The sequence below is a fragment of the Castor canadensis genome, chromosome 11 (assembly GCF_047511655.1).
Source record: "Castor canadensis chromosome 11, mCasCan1.hap1v2, whole genome shotgun sequence".
NCBI lineage: Eukaryota > Metazoa > Chordata > Mammalia > Rodentia > Castoridae > Castor > Castor canadensis.
The window spans coordinates 63,318,056-63,343,718 of record NC_133396.1 but is presented as its reverse complement, the minus strand read 5'-3'; the positions used below and the strand labels follow the sequence as shown (position 1 = coordinate 63,343,718).

Sequence of the window (25,663 nt, the reverse complement as noted above, 5' to 3'; positions counted from 1 at the left end):
AAAAGTAATCTACATGTTTAATGCAATTCCCATCAAAATTCCAATGACATTCATTAAAGACATTGAAAATCTACCATTAAATTTATATGGAAACACAAGAGGCCACGAATAGCCAAGGCAATACTCAGTCAAAAGAACAATGCAGGAGGTATCACGATACTCCAAACTATATTACAAAGCAATAACAATAAAAACAGCATGGTACTGGCACAAAAACAGACATGAAGACCAGTGGAACAGAATAGAGGACCCAGATATGAAGCCACACAACTATAACCAACTTGTCTTTGACAAAGGAGCTAAAAATATATGATGGAGAAATAGCAGCCTCTTCAACAAAAACGGCTGGGAAAACTGGTTAGCAGTCTGCAAAAAACTGAAACTAGATCCATGTATATCACCCTATACCAATATTCACTCAAAATGGATCAACGATCTCAGTATCTGACCCCAAACTCTAAAGTTGGTACAGGAAAGAGTAGGAAATACTCTGGAATTAATAGGTATAGGTAAGAACTTTCTCTACGAAACCCCAGCAGCACAGCAACTAAGGGATAGCATAGATAAATGGGACTTCATAAAACGAAAAAGCTTCTCCACAAAAGAAATGGTCTCTAAACTGAAGAGAACACCCACAGAGTGGGAGAAAATATTTGCCAGCTACACATCAGACAAAGGACTGATAACTAAATTCTCCCAAAACTAATGAACCAATAAAGAAATGGGCAAGTGAACTAAACAGAACTTTCTCAAAAGAAGAAATTCAAATGGCCAAAAAACACATGAAAAAATGCTCACCATCTCTAGCAATAAAGGAAATGCAAATTAAAACCACACTAAGATTCCACCTCACCCCTGTTAGAATAGCTATCATCAAAAACAGCACCAACAACAGGTGTTGGCGAGGATGTGGAGAAAAAGGAACCCTCGTATACTGCTGGTTGGAATGCATCTAGTGCAACCACTATGGAAAACAATATGGAGGCTTCTTAAAAATCTAAACATAGATCTGCCATATGATCCAGCAATCCCACTCCTAGGGATATACCCAAAGGAATGCTACTCAGGTTACTCCAGAGGCATCTGCACACCCATGTTTATTGCAGCACTATTTACAATCTTGAATAGTGCCAAGATGCCCCACTACAGACTAATGGATTAAGAAAACTGGTATTTATACACAAAGGAATTTTACTCAGCCATGAAGAAGAATGAAATCTTGTCATTCTCAAGTAAATGGATGGAACTGGAGAACATCATTCTGAGCAAGATTAGGCAGGCTCAGAAGACCAAAAATCATATGTTCTCCCTCATATGTGGACTTTAGATCTAGGGCAAATACAGTAATGTTGTTGGTCTTGGGTCACATGATAAGGGGAGAACACATAAGGGAGGAATGGGGAGAGGTGGGAAACCCAAAACTTGAAAGTATCTGATGGTCCCCACTGCAGAGAAGCTACAGAGGTCAATATGGGAAGGGGATCAGGAACTAGTGAAAAGGTCAGGTAGAGATGAATCAACTTGGGTTATGACACATTTGTACATGGAAGTAATGCTAGGAATCTCTCTGTATAGCTATCCTTATCTCAACTAGCAAAAACACTTTGTCTTTCTTATTATTGCCTATGTCTTCAACAAAACTGGAGAAAAGGGCAGAACAGGTTCTGCCTGGAAGCGAGGGAGGGTGGGAGGTAGAGGGAGGGGGCGGTGGGCAGGGGGGAGAAATGGCCCAAACAATGTATGGACATGTGAATAAATGAATAAAAAATTTATTAAAAAAAAGATGCTATATGGAGAAAACAGGACAGATTCAATAACTTGCTGATTATGACTCAGCACCAGATTTGGACTCACCTATGGTTTCCAAATCTGACTTGAATCTTTCATACCTTAATCTTGGGAAGTCTGTTTTCTGTGATGACTTACACTCTAACCTTTGGAAGAGGATAGGTAACCACAGGTTCCAGGTGAGTGCCATAAATCTTTCATATGGAGAATACATTAGCTTCCCAGATGAAGCAAAGAGACTCTCGGAGCATCATGGCCTCATCCTGTGAACTGGCTTGGTTTGTGGGTTCTCTCACCACCCTGCACCTAAGGGTTTGTTGCATGTGATTGTGGCTTTGGGGACACGTCCTGTCAACACCATCCTTCCCATGCTCCATACAGTAGCTGCATGCAGAACACTGAGGTGGAGAACACAGTTCACCCAACGGCCATGACCAACCCCAGAAAACCCTTGCCTACCTCCATTACAGAGGTTCTATGAGCAAAATTTGTTCATGGACTGGTGGGGTGGCTCAAATGGTAGAGTACCTGCCTAGCAAGCACGAGGCCATGAGTTTAAACCCTAGTATCACCAGATAAAAAAATTGTTCTCAGCCTCCCTTGCGGACAGACGGAGGCCATAAGACTCAGTTCTGGCCAGGCAGGCAAAGGCAGAAGTTGGAGGGGTTTCTGGAAAAGACACCTTCCAGTGGTGCTGTCCCTTCCTGCCCTTCTCAGGTGTAAGGAGCTGCAGCATCTTCTAAAGGCTATGGGGAAAGACCATGAGAAGCAGAGCAGAGAGGTCAGTGTCAACCTGGGGATCCCCAAAGCAAACCAGCAGGCAGCTAATTACAGATTTCCCATTGGTGAGAAAAATATGCCCTTATTTGTTTAAGCCACAGTCAAGTCTGCTGACCTCTACCCCATCTCAGAGCCAGGGTGTGGACACCAAGACTGATCAGCCAGGTAGACCAATGGTCCCTGTCTCTCTGTCTCTCTATCTCTAACTCTCTCTCTTACTATTTTTTACTCCAGAAACCCTTGTCAAACAAAATCTTATGGGAGAATTGTGATGATACAAATTCAACAAGAGTTCCTTTGGTCAAAGCAGGGTGTCTGGGACCAGAGGCCACCCACATCTCCCCATGGTTTCATTCAGCCTCCTCATTGTACACATGGGAAAACTAAGGTCTGGCATGCAGCTGGGGTGTGTGTCAGGCGATCTGGCCAGAGTGAGGGAGGGAAGGAAGGCCCTACCTCCTAAGAGAGCTCAGCCATCTCTTTGCAACAGCTGTATGTGTCATGATGCAGCCCATGAATGGGAAACAAGCTGACCTGCCAGCACGTGAATTACCCATGAGGCACTGAATCTGGGCATTCAGATATGAACTAAGTTCTGTTGCTGCAAAATGATTTCCACCTTTGAAAGGTGACCTTAGGCCTGTGGCATTGAGGCTGCTGCATTTGGGATCTTGATTGTCTTCCAAAGGCCCATATGGTGGGGTGAAAACTTTAGGAGGTGGGGCCTAGCGTGAGGTCTTTGGATCACTAGGGGTATGCCCTTGAAGGGAATTGCAGGACCTCGCTCTTCCTTACTCCCTTTTGCTTTCCAGCCACGTGATGAGCAGTTTTTCTCTGTCACCCACTTCTGTCATGTGCTACCTCACCCAAAGCAACAGGGCCAGCCAATCAAGGACTGAAACCTCTAAAACTGTGAGCCAAAATAAATCTTTTCTCTCCATAAGTTGATTATCTCAGGGTTCATAGACTAACAAAGGGAGTATGTGTGGGGTTATTTGCTTATTCATTCACACAACAAACTATTTACAGTGCCAGGGACTTGGGTGGGCACTGATACTAGAGATGAAAGAGGCTGAGCTCCCGGTACTCTGGGATCCAGAGGCAGACAGTACCTGTAAACAACAAAAGCATCTCAGATAGTGGAAAGTGCCTGGGACTAGAGGGTGTAATAGCAGGTGTCAGGAGTGTTCAGAGAAGGCCTTCTGATGGGCTGACTCTAGAGTTGAGATAAAGGTAAGTAATAAGAAGGTGACAGTTGTGTGAGCACCTAGGGGACATTGCCTCTAGATTTTAACGCACAGCCAGTGTGGCTGGAAGAAAGGGGAAGCACAAGCTGAGATCCAGGAGGTGAACTTGGGTCAAATTATGTAGCCCGCAGTGAAGTTTAAAGCAGGTTCTGGATAAAGGCATAGGATTGGGCAGGTGAAGGGTTTGCGAGGCAAGTGGGGCCTACCGCCCACTGGAATACTCCCGATGTTGAGGGGCGTGGCCTGAGGGCGAGATCTTTAGTCAATCAGAGCTCGAGGGTAGGCCCAGGGGTAGGGAAAATCTCTCACCTTTCCATCCTTTTTCTTTTCTCTCCATGCCATCTCCCACCTGCCTAGGGAAGGAGAGTTGTGGGGGTCTCAGGGAGTTCTTTTTTTCTCTAGTTTCCTCAGCAACCAAGAAAGGAAACCTGACCTTCCAGTGGCAGGTCCAGTCTCACCAGGGAGAGGGAACAGTGACCACTGACCTGGCCATACTGGCTCTACCTACCACTTGCTAATATCGCTTTCTTGAGTGGAGGGCTTGGCTTGGGAGGGGGCCATAGTGATGGCCAGGAGCTGGGCTGGGGGCCATGGCAAGAATGTGGCGAGCCCCAGAGGGCTAAAGGGCCAGAGGAGCCTCAGCTGGCTGGTTCTGCTGAGAGGGTCAAGTCCTGACCTCAAGAACAGTCAGTGATAAAGGACTGGGGGCATGGCTTCAGTATGCCAAATAAAAAAGTGATATTGAATGATGAGAGCTGGGCAGGCAGAGCTGGGGAATTCCAGCAGTCAGGTCCATGTACATAGTTTCTCCTTACAGGTTTTTAAGACCACATAATATTGCTCTAGATATATTGGCCTGAAACTTGTTTTTCTCCTGTCAGATGTCTTGAAGGGTGTTCATGTCAAGACCTAGTCATTAAATTGTCTCATGACAGGGATTTGCTAGTGTTTATGTCACTCATTCCCCAGCTCATGGACTTATTATTTGGATATAATTTTCTGCAGTTGGTAACAGCCCTTCAGTAGACATCTTTGTCATTCTATGTTTCTGTGAGGTTGTTTTACTCTTCAGCCACAAGCAAGCTATCAAATACATGGATGAGTGACAAGGTTCTGACAGGGACAGATTAGAGGGAAGGGGTTTGAGAAATTCTTTAGGGACAGCTGTGGCTGACAAAACATCCATTCTTGGGGTCATGTGTGGTATTGGTCTCCACTGTGCTAGTAACTCATTAAGGAATAGTAGGCGAGTCTCTTCCCGGACATGGCCCTTGAAGAGAGAACACTGAGGCCATGGTGGGAGGAGCTGGTGAGGTGATTTGTAAGGTTTCTTCCTGCTGAAAATGCCTTATATGACCAGCTCCTGGTCTAATAGTGCATAATACAGTTGGCTAAATTAATTGCACAGTGATCAGGATCATAAACATTGTGTTCTTAATAGCCATGTAAGAAAGGTGTACTTATCTTCATACTCAGCAAGATGGGTGGGAACTATACATATATTACTTTGAATCACTGTTAAACTAAGGTGGAATCATTTCTGGGCAGTGTCCTATTTTAATTCATTCAACAATATTTCTGGTACAGTTCTAGAACTGAAGATTGACAAGCAAAAATTTATGCTTTTAAACATTTAGAATTGCATATGTATGTGTCTGGATCATATTGCTTAAGTCCGTACTTTTGCAAATGTAGAGGAATATCAATCAGATTGATTTTCTAAGCACCCAGGGAAGTCACAAAATATGATTCCTCTCCATGTGTGATATTCAGCCAATGAACTAATATTAAATCAAAATTTAAAACTGCAAATAAAATTTATGTGGGTCTCTATTTGGAACAGCTGTTTGGGTAATATGTACATCCATCAAAGAAGAGGAATATTTTGTGCTGGTAAAAGATTGCTTCTTTCAAGTTATAGTTGGTGACTTTTTTTCTGAAACAAAGGCATTTATCATTCTACAAACTTCACAGTTTTCAGGAAAATGGATAGAACTGGAGGACATTATGTTAAGTGACGTAAGCCAGACACTGAAAGACAAATATTTCATGTTCTCATTCATGTGTGGAGGTTAAAAAGTTAATCTTAAAGAAGAAGGAAGTAGAGGGCTGATGGCATGACTAAAGTGGTAGACCATCTGTCTAGCAAAGCATAAAGCTCTGAGTTCAAATCCTGGTACTAGAAAAAAAAACCCAGAAAATTTAGAAGGGAATAGAATAGTGTTCCTAGAGGCTGATATGGAGGGGAACAGATAGAGGGAGATTAAATAATGGGTACTAAAATCCAGTTAGATAGGAGGAATATGTTCTAGTGTTCTACAGCCCAGTAGAGTGACTGGTTTGCCTATCATATATTTTTGAAGAACTAGAGAGGAGGTTTTGTTGTTGTTGTTTCGTACTGGGGTTTGAACTCAGGGCCTCTTGCATGCTAGGAAGCTGTTCTACCTCTTAAGCCACTCCACCAGCCCTAGAGAGGAATTTTGAAGGTTCCAAACGCAGCGGAATGACAAGGAGATGGAAACGTTGGCTACCCTGATGTGCTCACTATGGATAGTATACATGTATATTATCACACTGTACTCCATAAGTACGTGCAATTAAGTGTCAATTAAAAAGAAAAATTATATCAAAATAGTTAAAAACATCATAGAGATACGGGTAATGGTTTGTGCTTAGTTTGATCATAGCCTACTTTCCGCACGTACTTTCTGCAGTCAGTTTTGGCTGATACAGCAATATATGGTAGAATAAGTGGCTTTTGAACAATAGAAATTTATTCTCCCAAATTCTGGAAGTTGGGAGTCTGAGATTAGGGTGCCAGCATGACTGAGTTTGGGCAAGGGTCCTCTTCCAGGTTGCAGACTGCTAACTTGTATCTTTATGTGGTGTAAAGAGGGCTTGCTCTCTCAGGCCTCTTTTATAAGGGCACTAACCCCATTCATGGGAGCCTCACTCTCATAATCTAACTCCCAAAGAACCCATCTCCAGTACCATCACACTGAGAATTATGTTTCAATAGATGAATTTTTCAGGGGACAAACATTCAGTCCATTGCAACTTGGACATGCTAGGTTTGGGTCCAGTCACATTATCATCAGGACTTTATCAGCTCTAACAACCAGCTGAAAAGGAGGCTGTAAGAAGGCTCTAAGATGTGTCTCTCGCTCACAAATATAGGACAAGGACACCCTGGAGTGCTTCTGAATATTTTTCCAAAGAACCAGACACCCTTTGCAGACGCTTGACCAACAGGTGATAGATGTGGGAGCCAGCCCCTGCCCCCCATCCTCTTGCTCTGTGTTGGAGAAGGACAGCTCTTACTCAGAGAGGAACAGAGAGGTCACAAGTCTGTTGGCTGTCTCCATTGCCATTTAGGCTTCTGAATGTGGTAATGAAAAAACTAAAAAGATTGATACTTGCTTTAAAATATGTGTACGTGGGAACCTCTTTTGCTCACATTTTCCTACTAGGACTCATGGTTGTTATCTTGTTTCCATTCCTCAGGGAAAGCAGATGTCTTTGCAATAATGGGGTCTCTTGAGGGCCCCTGAGCATTTAAACAATCTTACCAAGGTGTTATGTACCTTTTGCACCCTCATTCTCTCTGTTTTTTGGAGGTGACATGATGTGTGATATCATAATGGACTGATGCAGAAGTAGGGATGAGAATCCAGCTGTCAACTATTAAGCCAGATATAACAGAGATTTGCAAAATTATTGTCATAAAATTTATTTATGTTAACATGGTTTTTGTTTTGTGGTACTGGACTTTGAACTCTGGGCCTTCACTATTTTAACATGTTATGTATTCAAGAGTTATTTACAGACAGATTTCAAAATGGCAGAGGAGTAGAAGCTTGCTTTGTTAGACTTCATGAATGAGAAGAATCTAGATAACAAAGAAGAGACTACATTTAGAAGAGCAAAAGAGAGAAAGAGAACCAAGAACCACAAGAGGCAGGACAGCTGAAAAATACAGTTAAACAGAAATGTGAAACAGTTTGCAGTTCCAGCCCCAGATGCCCCAGAGGGAGGGGAAGCTGAAGCTTCCACCTCAAGATAAGCCAGGGAGCCTCTGGGACAGACTGGCAGACAGACTAGGACAAAAACCACACCTCCCACAAATCTTAACCCCAGTTAAGGATTTGATGGGACAGTAATTTCCTCATCATGACAGTCCAGCATCAGACAAGACAGCCTTTCATTCCCCATACCTCAGGGCCTCCTGATGGAGACTGAGGTACTTTGAGGGGGGTGTCTTAAAAATAAGGAGCAATCACAGCTCAGGGTGTCTTGAGATAACTGGCCATAGTATATGAGAGGAGATGGCCACGAGAAGCTCATGGAGAGGGACAACTTTTGACTAGGGGCAAGCTGAGAGGTTAGTGGGAACTCAGGAGGGGAGAAGCTCAGTAATTGGTAGCCCTGCACTACTTGGTGAGAGCAGCTGCATTGCCTGAGGACAATTTAAAAAACAAAGCACCTATCCTCCACTGGCAGAGTGCTCCCTGAGCTTATGCTGATCAGCTGATCTTTGAGGCTGAGCCATGTGGGGGACTGGAAAATTAGAGAACTGCAGCTCAGGAAATTCTGGGACATCCAGTCACAGTGTTGGGAGAGACATAGCCATGAGAAATGGTCAAGGAAAGGGAGGGGCTTTTACGTGGACAAGCTGGGATATTAAAGCTGCACATACTACCTGACTTCCAGAATGTCAGGTAGTGAAGGACCTGGTGGCTGGTGGCCCTGCCTTCCTTGGCTAGAGCAAGTCCCAGTGACAAGGGATCATTGCTCAGTGCTCAGTATCCAGGAACCATCTGGTGGCTTTGAGAACTTGCTGCCATGCGGGGATGAAAACTCTGAGTAGGACTTGGGACTGATGTGATACCCCTCAGTCTCATCTCTTCCTTAGGGCAGCAAACTGCTGATCAGAGTTTGGAAGAACTGAAGCCTGAAGGCAGAGCACCTTGGTTCCCCCAGTTTTCTACGACTGGTGCAGAGCTCAGTTAACTATTTGTCTCACCCACCATAGGCACATTTTGGGGACACCCTGAGAGTTACATGTATATTGTTCCAGGGGTACAAATGGGGGAGCCTGTATAGCAAGTGGAACTTGCCTGGTCTATTGACTAAAATACACCTTGTGGCCAGCAGTGGCTTCACAAAGAAGGGAAGTTCTAAGGTGAAAACAGCACAGAAGTGGATGACTGACCAGCCCAATCCTCAACACAAGAGACTCTAGCTAACTCTCCTCTCTCTGAATGATGCTGGGGACTAGGCCTGGCACCTTGGATATGTAGGCAAAAGCTTGTTTACAGAGCTATCCCTCAGTCCAGTAGGGAGAAAACTACACTACAACCCTTTCACTATAGTCACATATGTGGACTATAGTGAACACATGTGTTTGAACACATGTGATACTTTGACTTCTAGACTACGGGTGATTAAAACTTCCAGTCAACACATTTGCCCTCAAGTGCATAAATGCAGAAACACAAGAAATATGAAAAAAACAAGGCAACATGAAACCTCAAAGGCCAACAACCCTACAGTAACAGATGCTAAGGATAGTGAAAAGGAAGAAAGCATGATTATAAAAATGATCAATGAAATAAAAGAGGATATGTATAAAAAGTGAATCAATTCAAAGAGAATACAAATAAACAGTTGAATGAAATTAGGAAAACAGTGCAGGTTATGAAAGAGGAATTTAATAAAGATACAGAAATTCTAAAAAAGAAACTGAAATTCTGAAAATGAAAAGCTCAATAAAGTCAAATAAAAAATTCAGTGGAAAGTCTCTTGGTCATATATTCAAAGGAATGTAAATCAATGCATGAGAGAAACCTGCAGACCATGTTTGTTGCAGCTCTCTTCACAACAGCCAAACTGTGGTAATGGCTGAGGTGTCCAACAACCAATGAATGGATAAAGAAAATCACACACACACACACACACACACAACCACACACATAACCACAGAGTATTACTCAGTCATAAAGAAAAATGAAATGTCATTTGCAGGAAAATGGATGGTGATGGTAGTAATAATGACAGGACATGAATGTATGTGGGGGACTGTTTAGTGAGATAATCAGAGGGAGGGGAGGGGGAAGGAAAGAACACTGGGGGAAAGAGGATCAAAGCAGGCATATATATATATATATATATATATATATGAAGACAGCATAATGAAACCTACCAGACAGTTTGGAAAATAGGAGGAGTCGGAGGGGGATGGATTTCTAATAGAGGGGGCACTTGTTCAAGGTACACTGCATGCATGTATGAAATTATCACAATTAAACCCCCTTTTATTAACAAAATGAGTTATTTACACTTAGATTCCATTTTTGGGATAGTACAAATATATCATTAAATCACTTTTTCTGCCAGGTGGCCAGGTTTCCAGCTGAGGCTCCTCTCTGACCCCAGTCATGATACCTACTCTGATCCAGTGCTCACTAGGGCCCTTCTGTTTTCAGCTTATTATGAATGTTAAGGTGTCTTTTCCCACCTTCCCACCTGGGAAATTCCTACAGGTGGGAGCCCCCTCCCTTCACCAGGATGATCATTCCTGAATGTTAGTGAAATGCCAACCACGTCTACCAAACAGGGAGAATCAGAGCTGTGACCCTGAAAGTGCTTTGAGAACTGAAAAGTACTAGTTAAATAGGAATTTTTAACAAAGGGCTGAAAAGCACAAAACATCTGAAATGAGTAATTTATTGAAAGTATTATGGCATTTTATTAATTTATATCTACTGAAAAGAATATGCAGCTGTGTGCACAAAAGTCTCAACATGGGTGCAGGAATTGGTAGTTACTTATTTGAAACACTCTATATTGTTTTCGTAATTATTAAAAATAACACAGTTGAGAAATATGGGAAAACATAAACTGGACAATGAAAACCACCCATAATTCTACCCTCCAAAATAACATTTTCAGTATATTGCTTCTATGCTTTAAAGCAAACCCTTAAACGAGTTTCACATGATTGCTATCATGCTACATAAGGTGTGTGTTCTGCTTTTTTCACCTAACACTGGGTTAGGAACACCTCCCCGTGATGTTGGAAATTCTTCATGAGTATAGTGCCACTTCCAATGTGGCCCCACACCTTGAGGACCGTGAGCTCACAGGAGGCTGTGCACAATGCAGCCTGGATGGAAAACTGACAGAGATGTGGACAGAGCTGAGCGGGAGATCTGCACCCACACAACTAACAGATCGGGCCTGGTGGAAGGGAGTGCCAGCCCTGAGTGGCTCCTAAAAGTGGGCATTTTCCTGCTTCATTCATACAGGATGGTAGGTTCCTATTTATGTGAGATAAAGCCCAGACAGCTTCAAGGTTGGGAGGCCCTGACATGAAGGTCAGCCAGAATAGAGGGCATTTCTAAACTGGTGATGTCAGTAGAAGTAGTATTTGCTTGCTGGGTGGCCACACACAGCACAGGTGAGTAGGGGTTAGTCTCCACTAGTAGGAAACTGCTTTGGCTCTTGTATTTTTTTGCTCTGTGGCTGGGTGAGGGTGACCAAAAGCAAAACCAAATGACAAAAAGAGAAGTCACCCCAGATAGTTGGTGAAGATAGCACTTTAAAGTCACCTGGAACCTTCCCATCACCAGCAGTCCCAGCCTTTGCCAGGCTGTTTATGCTGGTATGGAACTGGCAAAAAGGAAAGAGAAGACAACGGGGTGGCTTGGGAATGCCCCAAGTGTAGTTCTTTGAGAACTAGATTTTCAAGTTCAAAGTGCACCTAGCTTCCTCCTCTGGAGAGCGCTCATTACATCATGGGGTAGGCGATGACAAAATAGTTAAGCTCTGAATCGATCAGTTTTCTGTACTTCCTGTAAATTTCCCGGAGGGTCCTGTCCTCTTCATTTGTCTCATATCTGTTTGTATAAATTCTTACCTGTGCCAACAAAGAAACACACACACACACGTGCATGCACACACATATACACAGTGACTACATCATTCAGGACCCAACAACCACCCAAATTATCTACACATACAATTACTGGTAAAATTAGAAAAAGCCCAAATCCAACTACAGACATCTGTTGGTATTTGTAAGGGGTTTGCTCCAGAATCCTCCTTGGATACTCAAGTCCCTAACATAAAATGGTGGACTATTTGCATATAACCCACACAACAGTCCTGTATACTTTAAGTCATCTCTAGATTACTTATAATACCTAACACAATGTAAATGATATGTAAATAGATGCTATACTGTATTGGTGCAGGAATAACAATAAGGAAAAAAGTCTGTATCTTCAGTACAGACACAACTTTTTCCCCAGCTATTTTTAATCTGCAGTTGGTTGAATCCACAGATACAGAACCCATGGATATGGAGGGCTGGCTGTATTAGGAAGAGAGCTCCAAATCCTGTTTGTGAAATTGTTTATCTCCAGTGGGCACCATTCCCACCTCACCTCTGACCTATACCTCAGGGCAGAAGCAGTATGTTCATTTCCCTCCCCCAGTCCTGTGGACCCACCAGCGGCTCTTACCTTGAGTGTGCGCAGGGTGCACTGCCCCTCCTCCTGGCTCTTCAGGATCCGCTCCACAAACTTAACATCGAGGAAAGCCCAGATTTTGAAGTAAAACAACTTTCTACAGGATAGGATGAGGAGGTGCAACTCCTCATCAAGTGACTCATGGTTGTTGTTGAATTCAAAAGTTAGTTTCTGGAAAAGCACCAAGGGGGAATATATGTGTGGGTAGAGATGCTGGGACTTGCCAGGTCATTACACAATGCCAGGTCATGCCACAATGATTTGGCAGTTTTTTTAGATAAGGGACACTAGATATTTAGTTCTTGGAGGGAGAGATTTGAGAATGACCTCACAGTCATTCTCATGCAAGTTTGTGAAACCCAGAATTTAGAGGCAGTATATTTGGAATGCAGACATCAAGGTGCTGGTCTCAGCTCTGTCGTTGACTACAGGGCAACTGTGTGCAGGCCACCAAACTTGAAGTTCTTCTGTAGCACCAAGGAATCATAATGATGTCTGTTGTGCCCACCTAAGGCTTATGTGACTATCAAATGTGTGACAAGGACTTTAGAGTCCATCCATGTTAGTAGTGGTGCTTATGCCATTAATGTCAACTGTTAACCACTGTGAGGTCCTTAGAAGGGACACAATAATCCTGATTTTATAGGTGAGGAATCTCCCAGATCAGAGAACAGCAAAGACCCTCCAAGCTCTTCAGTGGCCTACGTCAAAGTTGACTTTTTTATCTGGTCTGATCCTTCCCATCTCTCTTCCTAACCACCAGGCACTGTCCTAACCAGATAGGTCATTCCCTGCTTAGCACAGGGTCTCCTGTGTGTGGTTCTGACCCAGTGGAAAAGCAGGAAGAAGCTGCTCATCTGCCTGTCATCGACAAGGTATCTCCTGGCTCAGGTTTCACAGCTAAGAATAGAGGGGCTTCCCTTGGTTGGCAGCCAACCCAACAACCCCTGTGTCCCACGTGCTGGGAGAGAGTACATTTGGCAGTGTGGGGCTGAGTGAGCGTGGGGGCCAACAGGGAGCAGGCAGAAGCAGGCTTTTCTCCAGAGAAGCTGCTCACCTGAGTGGCAGTGACTCCTCACAAGCCTCGGAGTCCCTTCACGTTCCACTTACCTGCAGAGTGTGCCGGAATGTGGGCAGGAGGTCCATCAGAGTGGGCCGCATGGACCAGTCTGGGTCACTGAAGTAGCAGCTCCTCAGGCTGATGCTCCTGATGGGGATCTCCTGCAGGAGGATCCTGGCTAAGCGCTCGTACTTCATGACCCGCTCGAAGAAGAAGTTCACCTTCAGGTTGCTGGCCTGCTTGGCCAGCTTGGCCCAGGACATGCCCCAGATGACCTGCCCATGAGGGTCATGAATGTGGCATTTGATATTCATGGTCCAGAGTGTGCCAGCATTGTTCTCACTCAAGTTCTCCAACAGCTCATCAGAAATACAGTTGTAGTTGAGTGTCAGGGACGTCAGGTTGCGGAATGTGGCCATGATCTTATGAAACTGGGGGCTGCTGTACACCGCCAGGTGATGACTGAAGAAATCCTCGATGTTGAGCTCTGAGGCTGTGCTCTCATTCCGCAGGTAGCTCAGGGAGTTGAGGACGTGACAGCCTTGCTCCACGGTCAGCCTGGCTCCTTTCAGGCTGAGGTAGTCCAGGTGTTTGCCCATTTTCTTTAGGAAGAAGCTCAAGCTCTTGATGAGTGAGTTCCTGGTGCTGTTCCTCCAGACCAGGCGGTCCATCTCCAGGTGCTGGATGGAGAGAGACTTTAGACGGTTGTTATTCTTGCCCAGGCATGACAGAAGGCCTCGCATGGTGACCTGGAACTTCTTGGTCAAGACAGCATTGTAAGGATTTAGGAACTTGATCTCCAGGTGTTCTAGATAACGACCAAATTTCTTAATGTACCAAAGAGCCGACTCGAAATCAGATGCGTGTACCCTGGAAGGTCTCCCGCTGAAAGTGATGGTTCTGTATCGCCACAGGTCAGCTGAATACATCATCTGGTTCCACTTCCTGCAGACCAGGGCTGCCCTGGACCTGTCCCTGTCTCCCAACCACCAGAACACACGGCGCAGGCACACATCAGGCAGAGTGGCCCAGCAGCTCTGATCTTGGGGCTGGATCAGTTCGCTTTCTTCGTCCATCGGAGAACTGGGATGTACAGTGTAGCTGTGTGGTGGACTGGGCTTCCAAAAAATGAGGAAGGAGAAGCAGTCACTTGTTTTCTGTGGGAGTAAACGGAAATTAAACTCAATCGAATGGACTTTATGATCCTGTGTGTACCATGTTAGGCACTGGGCCAATGCAGGTGGTTCAATGATAAAGTCATGACACAGCCCATACCTGTAAGGATTTCACAGTCTACCCAGGGACAGACCAGCGTTCAATTGTAACAGAGTGAGAGAATTGTAAAGGTCCTTGCATACTTGTGGCGGTGGTGGGCTGCTCAGAGTAAGTGATATCTGAGCTGGGTTTTGAAGGGCGAGGAGGATTTGCAAGGTGGACCAGATTGGCCTAATGGTGGTAGAGGAAGAACAGATTTATTCCAGACAGAGGGAACAGTGTGTGCAGAGCTACAGAACTGTGTGTGCATTCAGGGAAATAAAAATTGTTTGGACATCTTGAACTTGCAAGTTCAATTGAGCACATTAAAAAATTGAGATACCTATTCAATTTTAGCTAAGGCTAGGGACTTCTGCAGCACACAGCATAGATCAAGGCCTTAAAAAGGTGCTCGCAAAACTAAACCAATTTAAAAGCCAAACTAAAGGGCTAGGGGTGTATAGCTCAGTGGTAGACACTTGTCTAGCATGCATGAAGCCCTGGGTTCCATCCTCAGTACTGAAACAATGACACACACACACCCCAAACTGAAAACTAAACTACTCCCTGGCAAAGTCACAGGTGGGAGCAATCATAAGACATTTAAGAAGTAGGGGTGGGGTTGGAAAAGTATGTTTGGAAGGCTAGAGTTTTTGGAAGGATCCCCCAAATCACATGTAATGAGAGAAGAGTGGTCACCTCCCTCCCCCAAATGGCCAGTGAGAGGCAGTGTCGCTTAGAGGGTTGGGTCCTGGCCTGCCAATAGCTACTACGTGGGATAGAAAATCAATCCTAAAGTTCACGCAGAAGCACAAAGGACCTCAAATAGCCAAAGCAAGAGCCATAGTAATAAAAACAGTATGGTAGTAGCATAAAAACAGACATCTAGATCAATAGAATAGAATAGAAAAGAGACCCAGAAATAAGCCCACCCAGTTATAATCACCCAATTTTTGACAAAGTTACCAAAAATATCATTGGAGAAAGACAGCCTCTTCAACAAATGGTGCTGGAAAAACTGGATATCCACATATAGAAGACTGAAATTAGATCCTTGTCTCTTTCCCTGTATTAAAATCAACTCAGAGTGGATCAAAGACCTAAAGTGTGAAACTACTACAGGAAAACACAGGGAAAAAACACTGAAGATACAGACACGAGGAGCAACTTCCTGAATAAGACTAATGGCTCCTCAAATAAGATCAAGAACTGACAAATGGGATTGTGTCAAAATAAAAAAAGCTTCTGCATTGCAAAGGAAATAGCCAGTAGACTGAAGAAACAGCCTACACAATGGGAGAAAATCTTTGCCAGTTATTTGTCGGACAAGGAGCTCAAAATGTTAAAACTCCAAAAGAAACAACTCAATAAATGGGCAAAAAATTGAACAAACAGTTCTTGAAAGAAGGAATACAAATGGGCAATGAATACAAATGCTCAACACCCCTGGCCATAAAGAGAATGTAAATCAAAATGACATTGAGATTCCATCTCCTCTCAGTCAGAACAGCCATCATCAAGAAGACAATGCTGGTGAGGACCGGGTGTTTGTGTCGGGGAGGAGCCCTTACACACTGCTGGTGGGAATGTAAACTAGTGCAGCCACTGTGCAAATCAGTATGGGGTTCCTCAAAAAACTAAAATTGGAACTGAGGCAGGCTAGTGACAGGGAAAGTCGCCAGGGGACTCTGGTGCCACAAGACTTTTCTCAATTCATTTCATGCTAAACTCCTTGTGTCAGCCCAATGATACCCTTTGCAGCTGTAAATTTCTTTTCAGTTATAAAATCTTAGCATTTGTAGAGTCTTCTCCAGTTGTAAATCCTTTGCAGTTTTAAGTTTCCCCCAAAACAGGAAGCCTTGGGGAAATTCTGCCCACGAGTGCAGAGATCAGTGCTTCTATCCCACCTGAACCAGGCCTAAAGCTCTTTTGTGGTGCCTTCCCCTCACCTTCGATAAATTTTTACTACCACTTTCACGACATTGTCCCATCCTGCCTGAATTCTTCTCCTCCAGGCCTCAAGTACCTGAAATCTGCTGGACCAGAGTCTCCTTAGACCACCCATCCACTAACAAAACTATCATATAGCTAAAGGAATGTAAGTCAGGATGCAACAAAGACACTTGCACACCATACTGTGTTTATTGCAGCACTATTCACAATAGCTAAGCTATGGAAACAACTCAAATGCCCTACAACTGATGAGTGGATTAAGAAAACGTGGTGTACCACTCCACATAACTCACAGTGGAGTCCTATTCAGTCATAAAGAACGATATTATAGCATTTTCAGAAAAATGAATTGAGCTGGAGATCATTCTGTTAAGCAAAGTAAGCCAGGTTCAGAGGATAAAGGTTGTTTTCTCTCCTCTGTGGAATCTAGACCTAAAATGTATATGGACACACACACACACAACTGTACCAAGGGACTGTCGCAGAGACAGTGGGGAGATGGAGAGGTAAAAAGAATGATGGGGAGGAACTGTGCTGAAACACACGTGTCCATGGTAACACAAGGCAACCCACTGAAAGCTGCCGAAAACTGGGTGGAAGGGAGGATGGGGAAAAGAGAGCGCAAGAGGAGGTTAATCTGATCAATTTACAATATAGGCATGTGTGCAACAGTACGGGGTTTAACCTTTGCTTGGTTAAAAAGCACTAAAAAATTGGAAACTAAACAAATAACAAAAAACTGTGTGGCTTTAGTCAAGGCAGTTTCTTTGTACCTCAGTTCCTGCATCTGCAAATGGGAGCAATAACACCTTTCTCCTAAGTTAGGGGTTTACATGAGCTGATGTGCCTGGCACACAGCAAATGCTCTGCAAGTGTTGACCACCCTTAGTAAGTTGGGTCAAGGACTTCTGCACTATTCCTGCGAGGAAGCTGTGGATGCATTCACTTTACAAATGGAGAAACAGGTGTTGGAAGGTTAGTGAAGCTTCCCAGTGAGACCGTGAGGTGAGGGGGATTCGAACCCAAGCTGGGCTGCCCAAACCTAGGCTTGGTCCACCATAATGCCACACAGCTGCCAACAGAAGGAGGAAAGCCAAGGGCGGTGGGAAAACCCCGCATCCAAAGACGCTTTAGGGAGGGGGCTGATGAGGAGGGCAGCCCACCTAAGCCGCGCGGGCCTCCAGCTGTCCCCTGCCCCCATCCCCGGCCTGCGCCCCTGGGCGGCTGCCGCCCGCTGCCCACGCTCGCCAGGTACCGGCTCTTTGCGCCCTGCTCAGGCTGCGCCCCGTTTGGGCTGCCCGGATGGCGAGCGCGCCTGCCTGCTCCGCCCGCGCTGCTGCTCCACGCCAACTCCGCCAGCACCCGGCGTCCGCCCCGCTCTCCCCGGGTAAATGCCCTGCACCTGGCCGCCTTTGTGACGCGCCACCGCCCACCGGGCTCCGTTCAACCTCTGTAGTTGCAGAGGCCCAAACATAGGGTTGCCAGATCAGTTGGTGGAGTGGGTAGAGGGCACCACGGGCCTGGTGCAAACTGTCCAGGAACGCGCCCTGGGCAGGAGTTAGGATGCAGGAAGAGGTTCTGCCCTCAACTTTGGGCTCAGGCTCGTCCAGCCCGCCGCTGTCCAGTCCTGACCCGGCCGGCTAGGGGGAGTGTGGGGAGTCCAAGCTTGTGTGCCTTTCCTTTGGAAGACGGGGAGGCGTGCAACTCTGTTGCTCAGCGTTGGGCCTCTGCTGTCCTCGCCCTCTAGCAGGCGGCCCAAGGACAGCCTTAAGCAAACCTAACTTGAACATCATGAAGCTTAAGAACCCTCTACCTTGTCAGAAGCCGTGGGAGTAAAGGATCTTCCTAAAGCCCAGGCAGAGTCAAATGTACTGTTTGCCCTAGGTAGATTGCTTCTCCAGGCTTCTTCCTCCCTTTGAGGCGCACCTGGCCACAGGGGCCACCCCAGCCTCAGTTTTCTCCCTCCCTCCTTTCTTCTGTGCCTCCTTTACTTCTGCCATTTCTTGTCCAGAAAACCAGCGAGGAAGCCAAAGAAAGTAGACAGGAAGCTTTCAGGGAGGGCGTTTTTATTCTTCAGGGTCTTTAGACACCCCAGCTGCTCAGCCTTCATGCTTAATCAGAACTCAGCTAGAAGAGTTAGCACCTATCCTGTCCTGGTCATCTGTGGCCCTTGGGCAAGCCAATGTCTGTTTAAAAGAAGAGGAAGAGTTAAATTCCACACCTTTTCTTCTAAAGCCCAAAGAATAAAACCCATCTTTTTCACAAGTAAAGACCACCACAGAAAGGAAGCAGGAAAACTGGTGTAAACAGGAAATCTAAATTACAGTACCTTCCCAACTGTAGCTGGTCTTTCGCACTTGTTTTCCTCTTGATGAGGCTAACCACTGGCATTTCTCCTAAAGAAATGAATATAAAAAAGTTCAACATGTTTCAAGTGTGAAATGCCAAGTTTCAGAAATATTTCTGGATGTTGCTGTGCGGTATAGAAGAGACAGGGAGGGGAGGGGAGACTTGTGTTTAATAGAGGCTGTGGTCCTCAGTGTTATCAGCAGGCGGAAGAACAGAATGCTTGCACCTGGTACTAAAACAATTCGCCTCATTGTTTACTTGGGTATTGCTAAATTGTAACATTAACATGCCAACGAATGTGTGCAATAATACTGCAAATGTGCCTGTTTGTATATGATTATATAATCGGGTTGTCAAAAAATGCCACATTCAATTTCATTGTCAGAGAAACAAAGAATCCTTGCATGGGACCTACCTACCTTAAAAAAAATTCTTTGTATCTCTGAAATTCAAATTTGGGCATCTTGTGTATTTTTCTTTTGTTTTCTTTCTCTCTCGCTCTCTTTTCTAAATCTGGTGACTCTATTATATAAGTTGGAGAAAGGGGTGGAAGGAAAATGCCACAAGGTGGGAAGCAAGGGAAAGTGGCATCAATAGCACCCCAGCAAGGATAAAATCAGTTCAGTTTTGTAAAGTGTATAAATGCATACAGAAGTTAGGGAAAAGCTTAAACCCTACCTTTGTAAGGGGAGTTCATCATATGTTAAGTGAAAAGGCAAACGGCAGAGCAGTGAATGTGCTGAGATAATGTATGTGTGCTGAGGAGCAGTTTGAAGCCTGTGGGTGCCTGTTAGTCCCTGAAGGGACTTCTCAGGGCGTGGGATTGGAGAAGTGGGGTAGGAGAGGGAAATAATCAGCTTTGCTTTTATTCTTTATATGTCATCTACCAACTAAAACCTGGTTGATGTACACATAATGTCTACGGCAACAAAATCTAGTACTTTTATCTTTTTAAAAATATCAGACTAAGGCATCTAGTCCAGAACTTGAAAACATAATCTCTGGAGCTGTATCCACATGGATTCCAGGCTGGCTTCTGCCACTCTAACTATATACAATCCTGTTTCATTTATTTACCTGTAAAATGTAGAGAAAATACCTGCCTATTGTTTCTAATGAAATTAACCATTTGTTAAAATGGTTTCAGAGCTGTGAGTTGTAACTGACACACAATGCTTAATTACTTTTAATGCCAGTTCTTACTATTACAAGAACATAATCTAGGCTATAAGAATCATGATATTGAGGGAGGTGGCTGCAAATCCTAACGTGCTTAAAGTGAACCTCAGTCTGCTGGAGGCAAGCCACCAATGACTCTGGAATGACTGGACTTGGAGCAAGACTTCTATTCTTAGGACCTCTGCTGCCTTCTCTATACTTGTGGAAGAACCACTGGCTGTCCTGGGCTTCATTCTTTCACTCCACAGTCCTGGAGCACTTGCCATGGGTCAGTACATAACTGTGGGCTCAGACATAGGAAGATCTGGTTCTACCTTCAAAGGTAACCCACTGTCTGGAAGATGACACAAATCAAGTGGCAAGTGCTGTGAAAGAGTGAACTTGGTGACACAAAGAAGGGGGAAGACACAGCATTGGTTCAGCTATTTGTCCAGCTATAGCATCCTTAAGATGCTGTCCAACTAGTTCCTAGCCAGATGAGGAGAGAACAGAGGCTGGATACCTGGTGTTGCTTTAGGGTAGGCAAGGGAAGAAGAATACCACACAGATGACATCTCTGCAGAATGTCATAGGCTGCCTCCTCTTCTGTAGGAGAGGCAGCGCTTGTCCTGAGCTCAGACTTCCAAGGCAGATCTGTGGTTCTGTTTTTGCCTCTTGGTGTTGATATATTCATAGGTTTTGCCTTTGGACGGACATCTTTCTCCACTGTGGAAGACTGATTTCCAGAAGCCTGACTTGGAAGGGATGGAGGAGGAATTTTTGGCTTTTCAAAAGGACGATATTTCACAGACTCTGAGATTGGACGGCATTTATCCTGCAAATGTGAGAAGTATATCAATTTAAAAATGCCTTCAATGGCTTTAATGGTTGGACAATACAGTTGACGGGGTAACTGAAATTTTCCTGCCACACTTAGAATGCTGGGTGAAGCAAGACAGGTATTCAAGGTCACAGCTGACTTTGCAAGAAACAAAGGCTCTGAGTTCCAAGAATGAAGGACTAATTGGTTGCTAAGGTTTGAAAATGTCCCCTCCAAAATCCAGGTGTTGCCAATGTGTTAATATGAATGGTGATTAAGTCACATGGGTTCCTCCTTCATTAACGAAATTAAGAACCTGACTAAAGTATCATGCAGTATTTGGCTAACTTGCCCTTCTGCCACATGAGGACACAGCAAGACCCTTAGCAGACACCAAATGCCAACACCTTGACCTTGAACCTCCAGGCTCCAGAACTCTGAGAAATCAATCTCTGTTCAGGATAAATTACCCAGTCTGTGGTTTTCTGTTATAGTATTACAAATGGACTAAAGACACTGGGTAAACCCCTGAGCTGATGGTTTGGTGATGGGAAGAGATGTGGGTTCAGTCTTGCAACTAGGGGCTTAGATGAGAGAGAAGTCCTAGCCATACAAGGTGGGGAATTGAAACAAGACCCCCTTTCCCATGCATAACACTGGAATGAATGGCAAATTTTATATGTAAATCACTACAGTGATAAAAAAGCAAAGAGCTGGATCATTTCCAAGGTCTCTTTAGTTGTGATGGTCTATAGTTCTGTGAACTGAGGGGGTTCTGTCATAGGGAAAGGAGGCGACTTCCTTAAAGAGAAGCTGTGGTGAGTTTCCCAAGAGGAAAATGTTCCATCTGGTACATAGGAATAGAATAACTAGTCACTAAAAGGCACTTAGAAAGTCAGGTGTACTAGTTCACACCTGTAATCCCAGGTACTCAGGAGACAGAGGTTAGGAGGATGGAGACCTGAGGTCACCCAGGCAAAAGTGTGAGACCCTATCTAAAAAAAACTAAAACAATGAAAGGACTGCGACATGGCTCAAGTGTTAGAGCACTCGCCTAGGAAACTCAAGGTCCTTAGTTTAATCCTCAGTACTGTTGAAAGAAGGAAAGGAAGGAAAGGAAGGAAAAAGAAAGAATTGATGGTGCTAGGGCTGAGGGACAAGTCTGGGAGTGGTCCCAGGCAAAACCAATCAACAGGCACACATCATGTGACACTCCCTATTTTGTACTCAGCGTTGATATTAGCTTCACTATGGAAAAGTGGAAAAAAACATTCCGTTTTCCAGCTTACAGTCTAATGAAGAAGACTGCCACATGGGCAGAAACCAGTAAGGCAGGCCCTACTGAGGACCAAATTGCAATATCCAGTCCCTGAAGGTTGGTGAGGGTCAGAGAAGATCGTAATGTCAGGAGTGATCAAGGATGCTCCTTGAAGGGGTGGACACGGCTATGCATGCATGCTAGGCTTACCTAAAGCAATTCACAAAAGTCCCTTTTGGAACAAAGCAAAAAATAAATCCAGGGGCCTTTAATATCTGCTATATATTGGGCAAGAACCTTTTTGCCAGGCACCGGTGGCTCACGCCTGTAATTCTAGCTGCACAGAAGGCAGAGATCAGAAGGATTGTGGTTTGAAGCCAGCCTGGGCAAACAGTTCTGAGACCCTATCTTGAATAAAACCCTTTACAAAAAAGGGTGGATGGAGTGGCTCAAGTGGCAGAGCGTCTGCCTGGCAAGTGTGAGGCCCTGAGTTCCCCAAAGTACCACCCCCCCAAAAAATCTGCTTTTCCTGTCACACTTTTTGGAATATGAATTGGCTATTGGCGCCAATAGAAAATGACCACTTGCTACTCACCATGAGGTGGACACACTTGTTTCTTGCAATCATTTGGTTGCAATAATCACACTGGATTTTCCTTTCAGGCAATGCTTTCTTCTCTGAATAAGCACAGAAATAACACCACAAATGAATGCCCTTAACAATGGCTGGCTGATCTCTCTCTGATGGCCTGTATAGCCTGTACTCACTAGCATAGACTGTCCCCAGGCCTCCTGATGTGGGCTTTCTTGCACTGTCAGTGTCCTGAGCTACACAGGCCACCCTAGGGTGAGTAACCCACATGATGTTTTTTATGTCCACATTGACATTTGGGCAGCATGAACCCTGAGGAGACATTTTCCTGGTTTTTAAGGAAACGAAGGGAGCCATAACCACAGAACCTGTCTAATCAAACTGCTCTTTCATCCCACTGATTTTAGGCTCTGTGGTTGATCTAGACAGGTGTTGATCATACACATCAGCGTGTGGAAGCTGTGTTGTGTTGGATTTGTTGGAGAAATTGCATTGGAGACTATGTTGGGGGACACCTTGGGATGAAAGAAATGTACATGAATCTCATACTTTTTGGTTTTTCACTGGTCAGTTTTGACCTTGGGTAGATTGCTTATCAGAAGGTATTTACTATCTATTTTAGGGTTTCAGGCTCTCTCCACATGTTACCACATTACCAAAACAACCAACGAAGTCAAAAAATGTGTGTCACACTGATGATTGTGTCCTCAGTAAACACACCTCCGTGAGAGGTATTAAATTGGGACCAGAGGTCTGTAGCAAGTCTGGCCTTTGCTGATGGTGGAAAAGATCTAGATTTTGTACTGGAAATGAGTGTCCAGTATTATTTCTTCTTCATTCTCTGTACGCAGAAAATTTCTTTTGTTTTGTTTGTCGTCTGTAAAAGGATTCAGGTGGATCCCACCAGGCTAAGATTATGTTGAAGGACTTAAAAAAACTCCTTCATGTTTAGGGCTCCCCATGACTTACTCATCTGTGGGGCTCCCTGACCCCCACCCCCAGTCTCTTGTTCTCCCTGGATGAATCATTTAAAGGCCACTGCAGATAACAAGGAGGTCACTCTCAAGCATAGCACAGAACTAGAACATCCAGATGAACCGAGAAGGAACGAACACCTTTTCTGTGCTGTCCAGGGCTTCTGGGCCTTGCATCCCACCCAGGAGAGGGTCTGGCTCTCAAAGCTCCCTTTTTCCTCCTCCCTAGTCTCTCCCTGCTGCTCACCTTCCCTGAGCCAGGCCTGTAGTGTCTGACAGATGTTTTTGTGCTGAGCCAGTGCATGGAGCAAGATGAGCTGGTTGCAGTGGGGACAGCGCTCTGTCCTGCTGCCACAAAGGGGCTCGTGCACCTGCAGCCTGCTGAGGTGCATGGTCAGCTCACAGAATTTGCATTTGCTGGTGTGCTCCAAGCATTCCTTAGTCTGTGGGAAGCAACAGGAAGGGTATGATCACTGGCCTGTTGAACTGTGGGAAGATCGGGGACATGAGACCACCCTACTGGGGAAATACGAAGTCTCTTGGACCTCATGGACCACAGAAAACTCTTGTATCCAGCATCTGGGGCAGGAGTACCTGTGTCCCTTGGGTGGGTTGGTTGTCCACTATATTCTGAGCGCACTCAGATGGGAAGGGCATGCTCAAGGGGACATCTTTATTATTGGCTTCTTCTTCCTTCTTCCTCTCCTTCTCCTGGGTTGGCTTGGTCAGCTATAGAGGAGAGATTGCAACTGACTCTTACTTCATGCAAGGGCCCTGTACACTCTGCTGACCCTTGTCACACTTGACCTAAATACACAGATGGGCATGGCTTCACCCAGCATCCTGGCCTTCCCACATCTTCCCTGGCTCATGGAGCTCCTGCTGGGCCCAGGAGCTCATAGAGGGTATGGACCAGGGTCCACCACCTCAGTCTCACTCTAGCACCAAGTCCAGTGCTCAAGAAGTGTTTGTTGGACCACTTTGAGTTGAAATAGTTGCCTGAGCTTGAGGATTTCCAGGAAGACAAAGGACTGATATGAAAAAGAAAGAAAGAAAAATCAGCTAGGCTTTCTGCCTTTGGGGCCCACCTTTTCTGCTTCCCTTCTTCATGAATCTCAAAAAACATTCAGCCTTTTCTGAATCAGGGACCCCTTGTCTTGCCACACCCATAGCTGGCAGGGAAAAGACTGGAAAAAGGGAATGTGGGGGTAGACTCAGTTTAGCATGAAAAAGGACATTTCCTTTTCACAAACAGATTGAACATGGAGGGGCTAATGTCCCAAGGGGGCTGGGGAGGACTGGACTCTGGCCCCTGATGCCTAGACCCTCATCTTTCCTGCCCCTGCTCACCTGTTGGTGCTCATTCTGCTGATGCTCCATCATTTTTGCCTTTGGAACAGATTCTTCACACTCAGGGCAAAGGACCAGGAATCGTAGGCAGTAAGCCTCATGGAGGGTGAAGTGAGCAGAGGCTACACTTCTTTTGCTACAGGATTGAGGGAGAAGGAAACCAGGCTTATTGTCTTGGTATAAAACACAGAGTCTTATTTCACACCCAGGGCAATGAAAAATATGATGGTTGTTGATGCCACCTTTCCTGGCCTTCTTCTAACTTAGCATTGTAACATAAGTGTGAGGTGGATCTACAAAATCCTGCATTGTCCAGGTCAATGGACAGGAAGGAGCAAGAGGGAAGAATCACATGGGGACCAGCGAGACTTTTGGGAGTGATGGATCCCTTCATTCCTGGATGATGGGATGGTGTCACAGATATATAACATGTCAAAATGTGTCAACTGGTACTTCAAAGATGTGCAGGTTATCCTACATCAATTATACTTCAGTAAAGCTGTAATGAAAATAAAATTATAAATATCCCATTCTTCCAAATCTTTTTAC

The 25,663-nt window shown here is 44.9% G+C and overlaps 2 protein-coding genes across 4 annotated transcripts in view; both read right to left on the bottom strand.

The window, feature by feature from the left end:
• Positions 1 to 10,531: 10,531 nt before the first annotated feature.
• Positions 10,532 to 14,482, bottom strand: Fbxo39 (F-box protein 39). The gene is made up of 3 exons (XM_020176443.2): positions 13,457 to 14,482; positions 12,341 to 12,517; positions 10,532 to 11,733 (listed from the first exon to the last, which is right to left on the bottom strand). Exons 1-3 carry the CDS (start codon positions 14,480 to 14,482, stop codon positions 11,605 to 11,607), a joined length of 1,332 nt encoding a protein of 443 aa, XP_020032032.2. The 3' UTR covers positions 10,532 to 11,604.
• Positions 14,435 to 25,663, bottom strand: part of Xaf1 (XIAP associated factor 1) — a 63,440-nt gene continuing 52,211 nt past the window's right edge. For 2 of the 3 annotated variants that reach the window (XM_074047139.1, XM_074047141.1), the window contains 7 exons: positions 25,115 to 25,250; positions 24,359 to 24,493; positions 24,012 to 24,207; positions 22,794 to 22,876; positions 20,644 to 20,955; positions 18,943 to 19,009; positions 18,663 to 18,799 (listed from right to left, as the gene is read on the bottom strand). In XM_074047139.1, coding sequence (XP_073903240.1) covers positions 18,771 to 18,799; positions 18,943 to 19,009; positions 20,644 to 20,955; positions 22,794 to 22,876; positions 24,012 to 24,207; positions 24,359 to 24,493; positions 25,115 to 25,250 — 958 coding nt within the window. In that variant the 3' untranslated portion in view covers positions 18,663 to 18,770. Of the gene's footprint in view, positions 14,564 to 18,662; positions 18,800 to 18,942; positions 19,010 to 20,643; positions 20,956 to 22,793; positions 22,877 to 24,011; positions 24,208 to 24,358; positions 24,494 to 25,114; positions 25,251 to 25,663 lie in introns of those variants that run through there. The other variant, XM_074047140.1, reaches the window with a different exon arrangement.

Coding starts and splice junctions, on each gene's coding strand:
- Fbxo39 (XM_020176443.2), bottom strand. CDS start 14,482: ATGGACGAAGAAAGCGAACTGATCCAGCCCCAAGATCAGAGCTGCTGG. Junction 12,518..13,456: donor CATTCCGGCACACTCTGCAG/GTAAGTGGAACG, acceptor GTGCTTTTCCAG/AAACTAACTTTTGAATTCAA. Junction 11,734..12,340: donor GCACCCTGCGCACACTCAAG/GTAAGAGCCGCT, acceptor TTGTTGGCACAG/GTAAGAATTTATACAAACAG.